The sequence below is a fragment of the Cervus canadensis genome, chromosome 15 (genome assembly GCF_019320065.1).
Source record: "Cervus canadensis isolate Bull #8, Minnesota chromosome 15, ASM1932006v1, whole genome shotgun sequence".
NCBI lineage: Eukaryota > Metazoa > Chordata > Mammalia > Artiodactyla > Cervidae > Cervus > Cervus canadensis.
The window spans coordinates 48985404-49005441 of record NC_057400.1 but is presented as its reverse complement, the minus strand read 5'-3'; the positions used below and the strand labels follow the sequence as shown (position 1 = coordinate 49005441).

General features: G+C 39.6%; 1 protein-coding gene across 4 annotated transcripts in view; it reads left to right on the top strand.

The window, feature by feature from the left end:
* Window positions 1-19241, top strand: part of ABCB11 (ATP binding cassette subfamily B member 11) — a 98473-nt gene extending 79232 nt beyond the window's left edge. For all 4 annotated transcript variants that reach the window (XM_043488260.1, XM_043488258.1, XM_043488259.1 and 1 more), the window contains 9 exons: window positions 281-385; window positions 473-634; window positions 3843-4046; window positions 5765-6006; window positions 9822-9978; window positions 11119-11316; window positions 14755-14961; window positions 16734-16880; window positions 17710-19241. In XM_043488260.1, coding sequence (XP_043344195.1) covers window positions 281-385; window positions 473-634; window positions 3843-4046; window positions 5765-6006; window positions 9822-9978; window positions 11119-11316; window positions 14755-14961; window positions 16734-16880; window positions 17710-17910 — 1623 coding nt within the window. In that variant the 3' untranslated portion in view covers window positions 17911-19241. The remainder of the gene's footprint in view (window positions 1-280; window positions 386-472; window positions 635-3842; window positions 4047-5764; window positions 6007-9821; window positions 9979-11118; window positions 11317-14754; window positions 14962-16733; window positions 16881-17709) is intronic.
* The last annotated feature ends 797 nt before the right edge of the window (window positions 19242-20038 follow it).

The following is a 20038-nucleotide window of genomic DNA, read 5'->3' as shown; positions in this document are numbered from 1 at the left end:
ATTTTTCATCTGTATCAAAGAAAAGTCAATAAAATTGCCTACAGCAGGCAAAGAAGCAAGGTAAAAATTCTTTAACTCATAACTACTGGTTTCCATTCACCAGCCTTCCTTCTTCACAGATAAAGTACACATATTCATAGTTAACTTTGGTTTAATACTAGTATGTTTATAGTGAACTTGTTTTTAACCCAATGCCTAAGAGAAATTCCTTTTAAATTTGAATTTATTTCTTTTACTGTTGTTTATAATGAGTGACCTCCTTGCTTACTGTCTTGCAAAGACTTTTTCAATTCCTGATAAAGAAGAACAAAGATCACAGATCCATGGTGTGTGCCTGCTCTTTGTAGCAATAGGCTGTCTCTCTCTTTGCACTCAGTTTCTGCAGGTAAGGAATTTTATTTTTCAGTAAGCAATTTAGCTATTTTCTGCCATTTCAAGTTAAAATATCACTAAAAATTCCTTTATGTTTTAGGGATATGCTTTTGCCAAATCCGGGGAACTTCTGACAAAAAGGCTACGTAAATTGGGTTTCAGAGCAATGTTAGGGCAAGACATCGGCTGGTTCGATGACCTCAGAAATAGCCCCGGAGCCCTGACAACACGGCTTGCTACAGATGCTTCCCAAGTTCAAGGGGTAAGCCATGGGGGAAACCAGGGATGTAGCAACTGGAGTAGACTTTCTTTCCTTTGCATAGTCTGATAATTACATACGTTGTTGTTCAGTCACTCAATCATGTCTGAACTCGTTGCGACCCCATGGGCAGCAGCACACCAGGCTTCCCTGTCCTTCACCATCTCCCAGAGCTTGCTCAAACTCATGTCCATTGAGTTGGTAATTCCATTCAACCATCTCGTCCTCTGTGGTCCCCTTCTCCTCCCACCTTCAATCTTTCCCAGCATCAGGGTCTTTTCTAATGAGTCAGCTGTTTGGATCAGATGGCCGAAGTATTGGAGTTTCAGCTTCAGCATCAGTCCTTCCAATGAATATTCAGGATTGATTTCCCTTAGGATTGACTGGTTTGATCTTCTTGCAGTCCAAGGGACTCTCAAGAGTATTCTTTAACACCAGAGTTCAAAAGCATCAGTTCTTTGGTGCTCAGCCTTCTAAATAGTCCAACTCTCACATCCATATATGACTACTGGAAAAACCATAGCTTTGACTATACGAACCTTTGCTGGCAAAGTAATGTCTCTGTTTTTTTAATACACTGTCAAGATTTGTCATAGCTTTTCTTCCAAGGAGCAAGCGTCTTTTAATTTCATGACTGTAGTCACCATCTGCAGTGATTTTGGAGCACAAGAAAATAAAGTCTGTCACTGTTTCCATCATTTCCCCATCTATTTGCCATGAAGTGATGGGACTGGAAGCCATGATTTTAGTTTTTTAAATGTTGAGTTTTAAGACAGCTTTTTCACTCTCCTCTTTCACTTTCATCAAGAGGTTCTTTTAGAATTACGTAGGTATTTCCTATGAAATGGGAACTCGTGGGACTAGGGTATCCCAGAGCCACATTTTCTCTCATTTCCAAAGCTGACAAACAGGAGTGAAAGCAAACTGTCTCCTCTGCAGTGCCGAGAATCAGTGTTACAGCATGAATCAAAATCTGTCAGGGTTTCGGATTTCCTGCAAGTTTAGTAATTGAGAACTTTTCCAAGTCTCCTTTCTCAGATTATTTTTAGGCCCAGAGGCTCCGATTCCATGGGACTTAATAGCGTCCCCCAGGGGGGTGTGGATAAAAGCCTTCTTCCACAGGTGTCCGGGGTTATAAGTTAGTCTTAGGAAAAGAGAAGTTGTTCTGAGCAGCCCAGGAAACCAAGGGAAAGATGGAAATGATTGCTGTCTGGAATCTTGACACATTCCAAAGTCTGTGTATCTGAATAATGGAGACTAAGCTGTGGTTTCTAAACCCCAGAACCTGTTGCCTTGTTCAGGAGACTTACCCAAGGTACAAAGTGTACCTTATAAAGGTGAGGCTACACCTTTATAAAATCAAGCATTTGGATTAAAGCGATGAGAGCTCAGCTTGCCTCCCAACACCTCTATTCACTTTCCAAGATAAAAAGGCAAAGAGGAAAAAAAGTCATGGTTTGTCTGTGAGGCTCTTCCTGGAAGAAAAAACTTGCTGGATTGTTGGTGCCTTGCTGTATGTATATCTCAACTCCTACCAATTCAACCAACAATATGGACAATGACATGGAGAATTTCAAAGGAATATAGAATCCTTTTACTGCGAGGAAAGTCCCTGTAAATTCTTCACATTGATCATTCTAGGCTTTTTCTCTGGGGCTTCCCTGGTGGCTCAGACAATAAAGAATCTGCCTGAAAGGGGAGACCCAGGTTTGATCCCTGGGTCAGGAAGATTCCCTGGAGAAGGGAATGGTTACCCACTGTAGTATTCTTGCTTGGAAATTTCCATGGACAGAGGAGACTGGCAGGCTACAGTCCATGGGATTGCAAAGAGTTGGACATGACTGAGCGACTAACACATGTTTACATAGATTTTTTTCTGTGGAAATGTGTTTCTCACAGTCTTTGGGTTATACTCTACATATTATTTTGTAATCTTTCTTTTTTTCTGTCAAGTAACTTGATGTGAGCATATTTTTGCCCTTATATATTCTTCTGTGATGTATTTTTAATGACTATATAGTTCATTATTTTTATATATCACAATTTCTTTAAGAATTTCCCATTTAGGTCTCCTCCTTGTAAGTAATTTATATAATTTTACATCAGGCTTGGCATATTCTTGATTATTTTTTTGGTTTTTAAAATATAATCATTGGATCAAAATGTATAATCATTTTGAAAGATTTTAATATGCATTATCTTGCTGCTTAAAGAGTTTATACCAATTTTACTCTTATCATCTGAGTTTTCTAGTGTCTAGTTCACCTTATTCTTGACGTTAGACTAAATAAATAAGCCATAAGCTCATTTTTACTGTTTTCGCAACCTTCAATCTTCAAGGAGTTTTATAGGTTATTCATTATCACTAGAATTAATCTCTCACTGACTGCTCTAGCTCTGAAACCCATGAAATGAGATTAGTCAATAGATGAGCTCCCAAGAAGCTGTGAATAAGATGTAATACTTTTATTAATCCAGTGTTCAAATGCTCTATGGGGGTCTCATTATGTAGAAGAATCTCCCTTTTTTAAACACAGAACTACTATATGATCAGTGATTTCAATCCTAGGTATATAAACCCTAAAGAATTGAAAGCAGGGACACAAACAAATACTTGTACACCCATGTTCATGTCACCATTATTCATTATGGCCAAAAGCTGAAAGCAACTCAAGTGTTTATCAACAGCAATGAATAAACAAAATATGGTATATACTCACTATGGAATATTGTTCAGCTTTAAAATAAATAAAATTCTGATACCTGCTCTAACATGGATGAACTTTGAAAACATTATGCTTAGTAAAATCAGCTAGACATAGAGGGATAAATGTTATATGGTTTCACTTGTATGTGGTACCTTGAACTGACAAAGTCACAGAGACAGAAAATAGAATAGAAGTTAGCAGGAGCTGGGGAGAGGGAAGAAGGGGTGTTAATATTGGTTGCGTATAGAGTTTTTGTTAGGGATGATGAAAAAGCTTTGGGAATAAATATGGTGATGGTTGAATGGCATTGTGAAGGTATTTAATACCACTGGCTTATACTTTTAGAAATGGCTAACATGATAAACATTATGTTTTATATATATATTGTATATTACGATTTTATCATAATAATTTAAACAATCTATCTTTTTGCTATAAAGCAACCTTCTCATGATGTTTAGTCAGAGACTGCATATCTGAGATTGATTGCATTTGGCTTGCAGGCTACCGGCTCTCAGATCGGGATGATGGTAAACGCCTTCACTAACATCGCTGTGGCCATGATCATTGCCTTCCTCTTTAGCTGGAAGCTAAGCCTGGTCATCGTGTGCTTCTTCCCTTTCTTGGCTTTATCGGGAGCCATACAGACCAGAATGTTGATGGGATTTGCCACTCATGACAAGGAGTCTCTGGAGACTGCGGGACAGGTAATCTCCCACACCCACTTTTCAGGCTGCTTATGGCTGAGTGGCTATCAAACTGCTAAGAAGGAGTAGTGCAAACAGGCCTAAGAAAGCTGTCAGCCTGCAATCATTCATGGTTACAAACTTCCCATTAGCCTTTTTCATATATGCCTCTGATGCTGAGGTTGAGCAGATGTGGAGAAATAGTGGGGCAAACACAGAGGTCACATGTTCAGTTTACTCCTAGACAGTTATCTTTTTCACATCCCAATTTGGCATAGTATCCTCCTTTGCAGGAGTGGATAGCTACCTTTATTGTCTGTTCTTTTTTTTTTTTTTTAGCTTAATGATTTCTCCAGGTCATACTACCGACATAGAAAGGAATTACCATCTTTTTGGCACACACTTTTAACTTTCACACTTCAGTGTCTGCTAGACTTGTGGAAAATATCTTTCCCAAAGAGAACCATGAGATACATACAGTTTAGATCTTGAATACATTTAGGCTGCAGCTATGCACTTTTAAGACTGTTCTAATTAAATCTGGTTACCAGAGATAAGTGAAGAGATGATGGCATAGACATTTATCAGGGACAAGAAATCATCCACACACACATATATACACCCTCCCCTTTTAATAAATTTACTATCAACTAAGGTTTGTCTCTTTGAAGAGGAAAAGTTAACATAGCCCAAGTAGGCAGAAGCCAAAAGGATTTTGTATGCCAATGGTAGAAAGTAGCCCACGTTTGTATCTTTTTTAGGATAGGACCCTAATTCAGAAATAGTAATTATTTACCCTGGAGTAGGGATTGAAACAAATACAAATTCATAGTATAGACTAAAAAATAAGCTTTATACTTAATTTTTCTTACATAATATTTTGTCAGAATAATTTTTAAGAAATAGAATCTAATATTTTAAATTTATATTATGAAATCTTCTGTCTCAGACACATCTAAAGAAACCATTTTGGACATTTCAAATGAATTCATAAAGAGAGCCTTCTGTGCCATTTTTCTCCCTCTCCTCTCTTCCTCAACAATTAGAGGCAATGAAGCCATGTTCAGTTCAGTTCAGTTCAGTTCAGTCACTCAGTCGTGTCCGACTCTTTGCGACCCATGAACCACAGCACGCCAGGCCTCCTTATCCATCACCAACTGCTGGAGTCTACCCAAACCCATGTCCATTGAGTCAGTGATGCCATCCAACCATCTCACCCTCTGTCATCCCCTTCTTCTCCTGCTCTCAATCTTTCCCAGCATCAGGGTCTTTTCATATGAATCAGCTCTTTGCATCAGATGGCCAAGTATTGGAGTTTCTGCTTCAACATCAGTCCTTCCAATGAACACCCAGGACTGATCTGCTTTAAGATGGACTGGTTGGATCTCCTTGCAGTCCAAGGGACTCTCAAGAGTCTTCTCCAACACCACAGTTCAAAAGCATCAATTCTTCGGCGCTCAGCTTTCTTTATAGTCCAACTCTCACATTCATACATGACTACTGAAAAAACCATAGCCTTGACTAGACGGACCTATGTTAGTAGTGAGTAGAACTTGAACTGATAGGATGTCTCAGGGTCTAGTCAAGTTGATTTCCAGCAACTTCTTTGTGTTCCCAGAAGATGTGATGTGTATTGCCTTCTGCCATTTGTACTAGATCTAATCCATGTAACCACTGAAAATGGCATGAAAGTAGTTACCTCTGCTCTTTTATTTCTAATGCTCTTTTTCCTTCTTCAGATTACAAACGAAGCCCTCAGTAATATCCGTACTGTGGCTGGGATTGGAAAGGAGAGGCAGTTTATAGAAGCGTTTGAGGCAGAACTGGAGAAGCCATACAAGACAGCCCTCCGAAAAGCGAATATTTACGGACTCTGCTTTGGTTTTTCCCAGTGCATCGTGTTTGTTGCTAATTCTGCTTCCTACAGATACGGAGGTTACTTAATTCCCAATGAAGGGCTCCATTTCAGTTATGTGTTCAGGTGAGGAATATCTGGCTAAAATCATAAAAGATCAACATTCTAGGGAGGAATAGTCTGGTCTGATTTGTTAGTGGCTGCCATTTAAAGCATCCCAAACTTGGTGTCTTAAACAGCTGAAATTTATCATTCCTTAAAGATTCTGTTGGTTTTCAGGGTGGCAGATAGTTCTGGACTGCGCTGATTCAGTTAGGCTTCTGAGTGGCCTTCTGTCTCCATGCGGCCTGTTAGCAGCCTGTTTTCTTTGCTTTGTGCTCTTGGAATTACAAGTTCAACAGGAGATTGCCTGCCCGAACGTGCATGTGCTTGCCAAGTCTCTGCATGCCTCACATTTTCTAATATCTCTTTAGCCAAAGAAAGTCATATACGACAAAGCCCAGACTCAAAGAAAAGAGGAATGTAACCCATCTTTCGATGAGAGGATCTGATAAATGTTTCTGCTTTATGCCCACACTGCTATCACACAGCACTGACACTGGATGGATGCCCTGAAGTTCAGTTTATTCTGACACTATTTACCTGGAGGTAGCATTGGATCCTCTCACAGGTTAAGGACTCAGTCCTACAGGACTGCCTCTCCCTCAATCCTCCATACCAATGCAAGTCTAGGTCATCACCTGTGCTTCTCACCAACCAGCCAGAGACTCACGGTTCCCATGACATCGTCTTCAGCTTTGATTTATACGCTAAAGTGTTTCATAGAACTCAGAGGAACATTTTACTTCCTCGAGAAGAAAATGTCAACCCACTCCAGTATTCTTGCCTGGAGAATCCCAGGAATGGTGGAGCCTGGTGGGCTACCGTCCACGGGGTCGCAAAGAGTCAGATACGACTGAGCGACTTCACTTCACTTTACCAGTTCATTGGGCTTCCCAGGTGGCGTAGTCGTAAAGAATCTGCCTGCCAATGCAGGAAGATGCAAGAGATGTGGGTTCAATACCTAGGTGGGAAGATCCCCTGGAGGAGGAAATGGCACCCAACTCCAGTATTCTTGCCTGGAAAATTCCATGGACAGAGGAGCCTGGCAGGCTACAGCCCACAGGGCCACAAAGAGTTGGACATGACTGAGCACATACAGCATAGCACAGCTCAGAAACAGCCAGATGGGAGAGACCCAGAGGGTGTGCTGTGTGGGGAGGGCTTGGAGCTTTCATACTGTCTCCAGGAATGCCACTCTCCCCAAATCTCCACATGTTCTCCAAACCAGGGGCTCTATGAACTCTGTCTTTGGGATTTTTATGGAGGCTCCATCTTGTGAGACCTGATTAATTAAATCATTGACCATCAATCTAAGTCAACATCCAGCCTCTTCCCTTCCCTGAGGTCTGAGAAGGGACTGAAGTTCCATCTCTCTAACCACATGGTTGACTCTCCTGGCAACCAGGCCCCATCCTTAGGTTGTGTGTGCGTGCTTAGTCGCTCAGTTGTGTCTGACTCTTTGGGACCCCATGGGCTGTATCCTGTCACGTGCCTCTGTCCATGGAATTTACATGGAAAGAATACTGGAATGTATTGCCATTTCCTACTCCAGGGGATTTTCCCAACCCAGAGATCGAACCTGAATCTCTTGCCCACATCTTTTGCACCTCCTGCATTGGCAGGTGGATTCTTTTCCACTGTGCCACCTGGGAAGCCCATCCTTAGGTTATCCAGAGTTTTTAGAAAAGCCAGTTCCTTAACATAACACAAGACACATTGATCCTCTCAAAATTTGGGAAAATCCACAGTTTTAGGAGCTCCAAGCCAGAAACTGACAGAAGACCAAATATGTATTTCTTACTATAAGTCCCAATATCACAGAGGAGTAAAAAGTCATATTGCAAAGGGATGTATAGATTTCAGTTCCGTTCAGTTCAGTTGCTCAGTCATGTCTGACTCTTTGTGACCCCATGAACTGCAGCACGCCAGGCCTCCCTGTCCATCACCAACTCCTGGAGCCCACCCAAACCCATGTCCATCGAGTTGGTGATGCCATCCAACCATCTCATTCTCTGTCATCCCCTTCTCCTGCCCTCAATCTTTCCCAGCATCAGGGTCTTTTCAAATGACTCAGCTCTTCGAATCAGGTGGCCAAAGTGTTGGAGTTTCAGCTTCAACATCAGTCCTTCCAATGAACACCCAGGACTGATCTGCTTTAGGATGGACTGATTGGATCTCCTTGCAGTCCAAGGGACTCTCAAGGGTCTTCTCCAACACCACAGTTCAAAAGCATCAATTCTTTGGTGCTCAACTTTCTTTATAGTCCAACTCTCACATTCATACATGACCTCTGGAAAAACCATGGCCTTGACTAGGTGGACCTTTGTTGACAAAGTGATGTCTCTGCTTTTTAATATGCTGTCTAGGTTGGTCATAACTTTCTTTCCAAGGAGTAAGCGTAATAAGATTAATTAAGCATTTTCACAGTCTACCATATTGGTTAATGCTGAGAAAACCTAGAAGTCTAAAATAAAGATGGTTCATAGATCTACTTTATTTGAACGCTACTTCTCGCTAAGAAGGCAAGTCTCCAGCTGACTCTTCCTAGGTGGAGATATCAAAGACCCAGTCAGGGGAATCATGTTCCTTTCTTATAGCTCTTCTATAAGCTCTTCTAAGAAGATTAGCTTTGAGTCCAGTTTCTCACATTTCCAGAGCCTGAGGGTGTCAGGGTACCAAGGAACTGGGTGTACATGCATATGAGTGTGGTGTGATGGGGTAGAGCACCTTGAAAAGATGAGGGGGAGATGGTCTGAGAAAACCCTGGAGGACATTAGGAAAATCAGCCCTAGTAAAAGTCTGTTCTCAAGTCATGAACCAGTTCTGTCTTCTTGCCTTCTATCTTCTCCTAGAAATAAAGGAAAATTTTTCTTCTGCCCCACGACACCCCCTACCAGCCAGAAAGTCTCTTTTCTAAATTTTTGCATATTTAGAGCTACTAACCCCAAATTGGAAATCACAAACTGTTGACTTATTTAGTTCAGATAAGATTTTTGAAGAATTATTTGCCAACATGTAAAAATCAGAGACTATATAAAACTCCCAATTTCTGGCTTCTCTTTAGAAACTGAAAGATGACCTTCCATCACTTCCTGTTTTATTCCAGGTGCTTGTCATTGCTTTAAGCTTTAGACTGGGATCCTGGAGATGTTTGGGTTTGCAGGTCTGCCCTAAAACCATTTCTGCTTATAAACTCAGCAGTAAAACACACAAAGAATCGGGCACAACTGAGCGACTAAGCAGCTCAGCACAAGCACACACAATTTCCATAAGCTGGGATGAGTAGAAGGATTCAGGTGATCACATCTTTCTCATGCAGTCTGAAGCATGAATTACATGCCTGCTTGGTACAGAATTGATGCTTATATTTCCAATCATGTCTTTCACACACTGATCATAGATTCATAGAATGTTCACATTGTATTGGATTGACCAAAAAGTTCATTTGGGTTTTTCCATAACAGCTTTGAAGAAGTTCCAATGAACTTTTTCACCGGCCCCAATAAAAAAGTCCAAGGCAATCTGGTGGTCTTTCAACTACTCTCTTTATTTCCCCAAGAACTCTTTTTCTCGAACAAATTTTTTAAAAGGCTGCTCTACTTGAAGCTGGGTTTGAAGGTTTGAACCCCCCTTGTGCCATCCTCACCTCACCCTTTCTTGTTAGAACACAACTTAAACAGCGTTCATCTCCCCAACTTCCCATTCCCAGATAAGTCTAAAGAGACCTGTTCAAGGCTGCCCAGTCCTTTCCAAGACTAGGCCCCCCCAAACTCTGGCCTCTTAGGCCACCACACCAACCACAGTGCGCCCTTCCTAGCTGGGTGTCTGTCTGATTGCAGGGTGATCTCTTCAGTTGTCCTGAGTGCGACAGCTCTTGGGAGAGCCTCCTCTTACACACCAAGTTATGCCAAAGCTAAAATCTCAGCTGCTCGCTTTTTCCAACTGCTGGACCGACGACCCGCAATCAAGGTCTACAGCAGTGCAGGTGAAAGATGGGTAAGTACTGGAGGTGGGGGTAAGGAGTGCAGTGTGTGTCTCCTGAACAGCCATTGGGGCTGGTTATTTAAGACCACTTAGCTTCGAAATTCTGCAGTATATGGGTGCATTCATATGCACTTAGAATGAGCAGATAGTAGATTTATCAATGTAAAGGAATGAAGTATGTTAGCATCAAAATTATTCATAAAGCTGGCATTTGAATAAGGCAATTCTATCTAGTGAATACTTGTTTTATAATACACAGTTACTATAAGACACACTTAGTTCCAGAATGAATGAGGCTATAAGTCTTTGAGACTTGTGCAATCACCTTGATTTTATTGCTGTTCTGCTATGGAATGTAGAAAAACCAGTTTCTCCTGTCCGGTAATACTGACTTATTTCATGTTTATCTGGGTTCCACATGCCTTCATGTGGACACTGAGAAAATCAATTTGATCTTAATGAAATATCAATTTTTCTAATTGATAGTCCCTACAGGTGTCTTTTTAGATCTTCCTTGCTTGATTTTTAATATCCCAGTATGTTCAAGAGAGCAAAACAACCTAAACCCCAGTAAAGTTAACTAAATTCAGAAATCTTAAAATTGGTCAAATGTCCAATTTCTCCTTCAGCTCAGTAAAAGGCAAGTCTCTGTGAGGTTTATTAAATGTCTATCCATTTCTAGAGTTCACATGTCAGATAGAACAACTGGAGGTTTTCACCTTTGCAATTCAGGGTTCAGGTAACTTTCTGTGGAGGTCATTTCAAGTGTTAAATTATTATTTTAAATTTTCAGGGGAACAGAACTGTAGGAGTTTGCATAGTTACTGGATTCTGTGATGTAATCATCTCTTCTCTTCTCTTCCATGCAGAACGTCAAAGACTGACAAGGAAATCCCTTTAGGTTAGAGCGGGGAATATTTGATCTCCTGATCAAATATCCTTAAATTCAAAGCCCCACCCTCCCTGTATTCTACATCTGTTAAAGTAGGGAATAGAATGCTTTTCATTAAGTTGCTGTCCTTACACTTTGCATTTTGGCAGCTTGGTGTTGAAGGTATCTTTAAGCAAGGATTTAAAACTCAGACTTAGGTGCATTGTCAACAGTCTAGATTCTAGTAGGAGAATATATAATTCTGATCTTTCCATCCACAGGACAACTTCCGGGGACAGATTGACTTTGTTGACTGTAAATTTACATATCCTTCCCGACCCGATGTGCAAGTTCTGAATGGTCTTTCAGTGTCTGTTGGTCCAGGGAAAACCCTGGCATTTGTTGGGAGCAGTGGATGTGGTAAAAGCACCAGCATTCAGCTGTTGGAACGTTTCTATGATCCTGACCAAGGGAAGGTGGTAAGCAATGCAAATGCATTTGAGAATTTAGCTTTCTGCAGAGATTCTCTAACTTCTAAGAGGGGGTCTTCAAAGTTGTGCCTTACCAGACTTATTCTGAAGCGCTTGCCTTGGGCAGTATTCTCCAGTTCTAGTCATTTGCTGCTTGACCTGATTCTACCTCACAATTTCTAATGTTAGATTCATTCTTCCCAGTTCCAGATGGTCTCCTGACCAGATAGGCAAAGAAAACTGCAAAGCTGGAGATGAGTGCACTTAATAGAAGCATTCACTTACCTGTAAATGGGGCAGAAAGTGCAGACTAATCAGGAAACTAATGACTGGGAACAGAAAAAGTGGGGGTGATGAGAAACAAAATGATAAATGAGTTAGAAAGGGAATTTAATATTAAAAATCTGAGACAATCCTGGTTCAATAAGCTAAAGTCTAAATATTATAAGGGTCTCAAATTGGTAGTCATGTGCCTTAAATCTTTGGTAAAGATATTTGAAAAATTGGTGGCTTGCTTTTTTGCTTAATTTCCACAAAATTTCTTTCTCTTCTTTTCTTTTTCCTTTCTATCTTTCCAAGTAATATATGCAGAGGAGTACAAAGTAAAATAAGAAATATTTGTAAAAACACAGCAAAACAAAACAAAATCAACCTTTATTCCACCATTTCCACCCCACCCCCCTTTTTCTGCTCAAAGGCAACTATTTTTAATCACTTGATGTTTTTAGATCTCCCAACAATTACCTCAGTGTCCCTAAATAATATGCACGTGTTGCTATTTCATGATTTAACAAATTTAGACCCTCTGTTGATTTATTCGCAAGAGATGGAAATTAAGCTTACCCTCCTCCTTTCCCCTCCTTTGACCCACCTCCTCCCAATATGGTTATATTACTTTTAAAAGCTCCTGTTTTTGTAAATTTAATTAATACAGTTCTGTTGCTTTTCCATCACCTGTAGATAACATCTCTTGAATTCTCATTTTCTAAGATGAGATTAGCAATTCTACCTCTATTTTTACTTCTTCCTCCCCGCCCCCTTTTTTTGCCACTCAATCCCTAATAGCTACACTTTTATTTTATCAAGAATATAAAATGCTCTCTTTTTATTTATACTATTTACTGTCTTTCATGCTTTTCCTCTAGGCTGATTCTAAAAGTTGAAAATCTATTAACTTTTATTATGGCTATGGAAATATTGTTCATCACATAGTTAAGTAGTGAGGTACATTAGCATCACAGTTTCCTTTCTTGCTTTTCTGAAAGACTTTCTTTTTTTCTTGTATTCTCTGCCTTTATAAAATCTTTAGGTTCTTCCCATGTTCTATACTGACACTTACTCTGAGGAACCTGGTTCTTTCCTTTCTTTCTGCCACAGCCCGGACTAATTACATCCTATATATGTTAAACAATTGTCAATCTATGAGTTTCCCACAGTATCTTTTGGATTAGGTCCATTATTTCCTAGTTCATGTATTTTCCTCTTTCTTTAGCTTCCCCTCTTATTTTGTTGGAGTGCATCTGTAAGTAGTTTTCTAAGAAATGATTCAGAGCTGTAGGTCTGATTTAATCCACATATTTTGAAAAAAGACTCTTTGATATCCCTGAATAATGTAATTGTCTTTGCAATGAGGAAAGATAACATGATGAGGAGAAATGCTGAGGGAAATTTGAAAGAGGTAACTAAAGTTTCCTTTGCATAAAGCAAAACAGGGAAACAAGCAAACCGATAATGGGAAAATCCAGGAAATTATGAAAATAAGGAGTAAGAGTTGATTATCTGAAGATTATAATCACTTCTCTTATTAATTTTAGGTATAGGGATTTTATTTGTTTGAAATTATTTGGTGGTTGATGACTCTAGAAAGTACATGGCACTGGGGGTCTGATCTCTGCAAAGGAGAGGATCCAATTTAACCAAATGTCAGATCTTTCATGACCATCACCTGGGTAGACTGTGAACTACATGACATGCAGGAATTCGAATCCTTCATGTTCAACTTCTTTAACATTAACATGTATATTAAGCATATTTCTCTGAATGTACTCAGTGAATGTTCTGGTCACAGGTAGAAAGCATTGCCCAAGAGAAAAATGTTTCCTTGCATTTTATAGACACAATTTATATTATCATTGTAAAATGTTATTACAGACATTTTTCAGTTAGAAAAATACCACCTTTAATGCAATTTTTAAAAATCCTCTTTGCTTTTAAGGAAGCTAACAAATGCAGGCATTCAATGTTTTTAGCATTTAATTGGGTACCTATGATGTGCCCAGATTAGTTCCTGTGGGGAATTCTAAGGAGCATGAAGCATGTCTTCTGTCTTCTGGGAGCTTACAATACTCGCACATAGACAACAATTAGCAAACAGTTCCAGTACTTAATTATTAGTGCTTTGCAGTGTATAAGTACTATGGAAAATGTATAAAGGAAGAGGAGCAAGGGTTAATTGTTGAGGAATGCCATATACTTTTTCTAGTAGTGTTTGTGTTTTATGCTGCCAAAAAATTATCTAAAATATAGTATATTCATACCACTTAATGTAATCTTTTTCTGAAATCATGGGGCTAAATGCTTTATAGTAGTATGTTAGACATACTGTCCTTTTACTGTTCTAGGTCTCTTAAGTGAAAGGGCTCAAATGGTAGATGTTTGAATTCCTGTACTCAACTGCCTAAATAAATAGTGTTGTTGTCATTGATGTTCAGTCACTAGGTTGTGTCCTACTCTTTGCAACCACATGAACTGCAGCGTACCAGGCCTCCCTGCCCCTCATTATCTCCTGGAGTCTGCCCCAGTTCATGTCCATTGAGTCCATGATGCTATTCAATCATAAAAATAGATCATAAGTTCCTAGAAAATAGAGTTTTTTTTTCTATAGCATACTAAAGACTGCCTAGCATGATGCCTCTGTGGCAGGTTATTCTGTACATGTCTGTTGGTTGCCCAAGTGAATAAATGTACTCCTTTCTTACTGGGATTCATTATCTTCAGTCATTCAGAGGTTGGTGTCATTGAAATCAACGGGGTTGATTCTTATATTGTCCAGTAGCTTTACATAGAAAACCCCATTTCATAACCCATGGAGTCTCAAAATTGAGCAATTACGTGTGCTTGGAGAGGATGTGCTACACCAGAAGATAAGGGAAGTTTTTGTTTTTTAAACTAGATACTGTCTTGAGTGCCTTTCTTGTTTAATACCACCTGCAGAGCTAGAGTTTGGGAAGCAAACAAACAAAACCATGTCTGATCACAACTTTGACACCACTTCTGGCAGACACCACCTCCAGATGTCAAAGGCAACATAATTTCTTTCCAAGAATCCTGAGTTTGTTGTCTCTTGAGCAAAGCACGCATCTTGCATAACACTAACTCTAGGATATGAACTTTCCTCACTGCTGGAATTCTAAAATTCAGTGCCCTGGTTGTCACCTCTGTTGGCAGATGATAGATGGGCATGACAGCAAAAATGTAAACGTCCAGTTCCTCCGCTCAAACATTGGAATCGTTTCCCAGGAACCAGTGTTGTTTGCCTGTAGCATAACGGACAACATCAAGTATGGAGACAACACCAAAGAAATCCCCATGGAAAAGGTTATAGAAGCTGCGAAGCAGGCTCAGCTGCATGACTTTGTCATGTCCCTCCCAGAGGTAGGTACCCAGTCAGAGTCATTCCTGGTGGGAGACAGGGAGGGATAGAGGTAGAATGACCAGAAAGTCATTATGACTGTGGCTCAAGGAGAAGGTCAAAGGCAACACAACTTATTCCCCAGTGCCCTGGGATTGTCTCAGCCTTTTATGCAAAATAAATGTCCTTCATCAACATAATCTTTAGAGCGTTATAAAATTTTTTTTGATGTGGACCATTTTTAAAGTCTTCATTGAATTTGTTACAATATTGCCTCTGTTTGTTTGTGTTCTGGTTGTTTGACCTTGACCGAACCCACAATCCCTGTATTGGAAAGTGAAGTCTTAACCACTGAATTGCCAGGAAAGTCCCTAGTCTTTAGTTTTGAACAGTATTATATTATCCAATGCAAGGTATGTTATAGAACTTGTTGTACAAAAAGTAATACCACATTGAGCAGCAGCTTGCATGTGTGTGCTTAGTCACTTGGCTGTGTCCAGCTCTTTGCGACTCCATGGACTGTAGACTTCCAGGCTCTGTTCATGGGATTCTTCAGGCAAGAATACTGGAGTGGGTGGCTGTTCCCTTCTCCAGGGGATCTTTCTCACCCAGGGATCAAACCCAGATCTCCTGCATTGCAGGCAGATTCTTTACAGTCTGAACCACTAGAGAAGCCCTGAGTATCAGCTTAGCATAATGAAAAAAAAAAAAAAAAATCCTGAGATTTGGAGCAGACGTTGATTTGAATCCAAGTGATGTCACTTTCTAGTGTAAAGTTATTTCTGTAACTTTGGGATAACTGCTTTTCCTTTCTGAGACTCAGTCATTCTACAAAAAGGTAAAAGATAACTTAGAATGAAAGAGTATACAAAACAGCCACACAAAGAAAGCTGCTTCTGTCATTACTGTCATTGTCATTCCATTACTTGGCAGCAACTACTATACATGTAGAGTAAGTTGCACTTGGTTTGGAGTAAGCCTCACTTTCCCAGAGCCAAGTCTGAATGCAGTGTAACATTGACCCTAAATTTTTCCATCCAACAATGGTCTTTCTTGGTGTTCAATCACAAAGAAAATGAAAACATGGAAACTGAAAAATTTTCAGAAAAGAAACTGAAAAATAGGTGATAGGGAAAAAATTATTTCTGTGAACATTAAATGACAATCTGGCTAGAGTAGTTAGTAACATACCTGATGCACAGTAAATACTCTGTGAATGTAACTTTTTTTACACAAGCATTCAGCAAGGGATTCTCTTCCATAATTTCATAAAAATTACAAATATGTGAACTAGTTATCAATATCTGCATTTTCAGGTGAGTTTGCAGCTCACAGAAATTTAAAGTAATTTGTTCATCATCACAGAGCTAGTATACAGCAAGAGTGAAATTCAAAGCAAGGCTTGCATTCCAGAACAATGCCACCTCAACAAGGGAATGGATGAGAAGATCTCCCAAAGGTCCTGACATCCTAGGACCATTCTGTCTTGGAAAGATATTCCAGACAGGAGATTGGAAATCAGGGAATCTTACATCAGGGAGGATCTCATACACAAGGAGAAAGAGATTAAAAAACGAATACAGAGAAAAGGATACAAAGTCCCCTCGTTTTCCAGCATGAAAGGTCACAAATGTCATATTTTTTTAAGATCCTAGATGGAGTTGAAGTCCTTTATAGAAATGATTCACAATTTCACAAAACAACAGATTGTTTAAATCCTGAGGAGTCATTGATGGGGGCTCCATAAAGCACAGGAGCATGCTTCTGATTCTTAAATTTACCATATGTTTTCCAGAAATATGAAACTAATGTTGGGTCCCAGGGGTCTCAACTCTCTCGAGGAGAGAAACAACGTATTGCTATTGCTCGGGCCATCGTACGGGATCCGAAAATCTTGCTACTAGATGAAGCTACTTCTGCCTTAGACACAGAAAGTGAAAAGGTAGGTATTGATTTTCTAAGGCTTAGACCATTGTAAATGAGTCTCTTGCTGTAATATTTGTCTTTATAAAATGGTAGTGTTGTTAATTTTCTGATTCATTAACAGTAGAAATGGCTACTCCTTTGAGGAACCAAAAGACATTAGTTTAGAAAAAGGATTTAAAATTGCTTCAAATAAAAAAAATTTAACTTTAAAATAAGAATTGTTTTTAAAATTGTTTAGGTTAGGTGACATTTTTTTCAAGGGCAAATGATTAGCTATCTTAAGTAAAATAAAATAATCCTGGCCATCTGTTAGGCATTTCATATTTTACAGTTCTAAAGTTCTGTGGCAGAGCAGATGGGAAGCATACAAAACAAAGTAAGAGGTGGTTTCTGACGTGCATTTTGCATAAAAGTAAATGCAATTGGGCAAAACACAATTATGAAATTTACCATTTATAATTAACTCCTTAAAAATTAGGATTCCATTTTGGAGACAGCTAAATTGTCCTCAGTGAAGAATGGTAGGGAATGACCACCTACCTGCTACCTTACATCGTTTCCCTGGTTTCATTTCATTAATAGTAAACTAGCCCATTGAGTAACGTAAAATTACTTCATGGTCTCGTAGTTTGGTTCATTATAGGTTCAGTGAAATTTTTCAGCCTGTGGACTGCAATTTAAGTCATTGATGCGTTGCATTCAGCAAGTATTTCTTTAAACCTCTCTCTCATATCAAGCCCTGAATATAGTGATGTTACTCAGGTGATATGAAGCAGAACTCAGGCAATAGTGGACCAGGGAACAAATATATGTCTTTGTACCAACTTTCCATCTTCTCTTTGTAGACGGTGCAAGTCGCCCTGGACAAAGCCAGAGAAGGTCGAACCTGCATCGTCATTGCCCATCGTCTGTCCACCATCCGGAACTCAGATATCATTGCTGTCATGTCACAGGGGGTAGTGGTTGAAAAGGGGACCCACGAAGAACTGATGGCTCAGAAAGGGGCCTATTACAAACTTGTTACCACAGGAGCCCCCATCAGCTGACCTCACTTGTGAGATTCTACGCACAGACGGTACACCAGTTACAGGAGTGCCATGGACTGTTTTTTTTTTCTTTAAGCAAAAATGATGATATTTTACTTTTACAGATATACATTGGACCTGAGCTAGTTTACCTTCAACAATAATTTAGTTTTAAATGTCTGTACATAGAAAATGAAAGAAACCAGGGTCATTGGCAATAAGAATCCAATGTCAAGCAGCCATCATCCAGTGCTTTCACCAGTCCCAGTTACTCCATGGGAATTAGTGAGACATCGTGATGTGGAGGAAATAAGACTTGGAATTCCCCAGGGGTAGAGAACCATCCCTTGCATTTTGAACACTTGGGGTTCACAGAGCCTGGTCTAGACTAGTCATTTGACAAATATCTACTGAGCTGGACCAAGGTCATATGGATAAGAACAGAAGGACTGAAGACTGGCTGTTTTTTTATTTAAGTTTTCTTGCATGTGAAAGCAGATCCATCCATCTCTAAGGATGTGGAGAGAAAGCAGGACTTATACTTTGGGCACTCTCAGACTGAAAGGGGCAGAAAAAGACAGGTATTAAAAAGGGGTTACCAGTCAGGAATGTTGATTTGTAGATTCAAGGTGTAGTGCGGGGGTGGTGAAGTCCTCCTTTACTGGACTAGATTCTGCCGTACGGCTGGAGCGGGGGGCTCCATCCTGGGTCTTGTACTCCTCTTCACCCCGTTCACATTGCTTGCTGTCCTTTCTTTCTCCAAATCCCAGCATGAAGTGAAAATAGTGGATTTTATCTTGTGTAAGTGTTTTCTTCCCATGGCCAACAAATGAAATTCTGCCTACAAATTAAGCCTGAGCTATCATATCATGGTATATTATTTATGTCTCTGGTCCAGTGTTTCCTGGTGAATAACCACGCAGGTGGTTTAACAGGTTAACTAGTTAGAACAGAAGAACTGATGGTTCTGAAGTCAGAAAGGGAGAGGGTAGAGGGCAGCATTCTACTTGTGACAAATGGCAGTGATAAGTAAGTTGCAGAATAAAGATGCCTTCAAGAAGGAATTAAGCTTTGTAGGAAGCACGTGCTTATCCTGTAACACTGAAGAAAAAAGACCAACATCCATTTGTTTTAAGTTTTTGTTTCAGAGGAAGAACATAAGCTATGTGGTGGGAGGCTGCCAGTTTCCTGGAATAGAATGGATGATTAAACTATTTTTGAAATAAGATACTTGAAAGTTATTGATGAGAGGGAAGAGCTTGACTGGAGATTGTTTGAAATGATTTGGGAAAACACTTGAATTACAACTTCAAAAATACAGAAGTAAATAAAGTTGCAAGTTTATTTTACAATGTCAGGGATTGCCAGTGTCTTCATTTTTGCCATGTATCCTGTACCACTCATGAAGATTTGGTTTCTACAATTTTACATTATTGTTTCTCAGGTGATGGAAAGACTTGCTTAATCTGTTGTGACTGACACTATCTTAAGTCTTTCTGTAATTTCTAATGTTTTCAGGATGGGTTCTGCTGTGTTCAAACTCTTTCCATAACCCCAGTTAATAAAATTTTATGGAAGAAAAAACTACAAGGACTGGAAGATAAAGTTGGGAAAATTTCTCTGAGGGTAGGACAAAAAGACCTGAGAAGTAGAAAAAGACTTAGAGGAACAATCCAGGAGATGCAATAATTAGCTAACAGCAGCTCTGGAAAGAAAGTTCAGAGAAAGCTTCGGGGAAACATGATTAAATAGTCCCAGAATATGTCCTATAGATGAAGGATATGAATTTTCAATTTGAAAGGGTTCACAAAGTGTCAAATATAATAAATAAACAAAGATCTTACCTGGGCACACCATTATGCAATTTTGGAAGACTGAGGCAAAGGAGAAGATACTAAAAGCTTCCGAGAGAAGGGGAACATATAATAAAGAAGCATAATGACATAGGACCTCTTGACTGGGACACTGAAAGTCAGAAGACCTAAAGATTTGTCTTGAGAATTCTGAGGGAAAAATTATTTCTGTTCTGGAATTTTATTCCCAGCAAACTATTCTCAAGAATGAGAGATGCCTAAAGAAATTCTGCCGTTTATGAGTTTCAAAATTGTATGGAAGCAGGTGCCTATAAACCAGAAATGTTACTATTCGA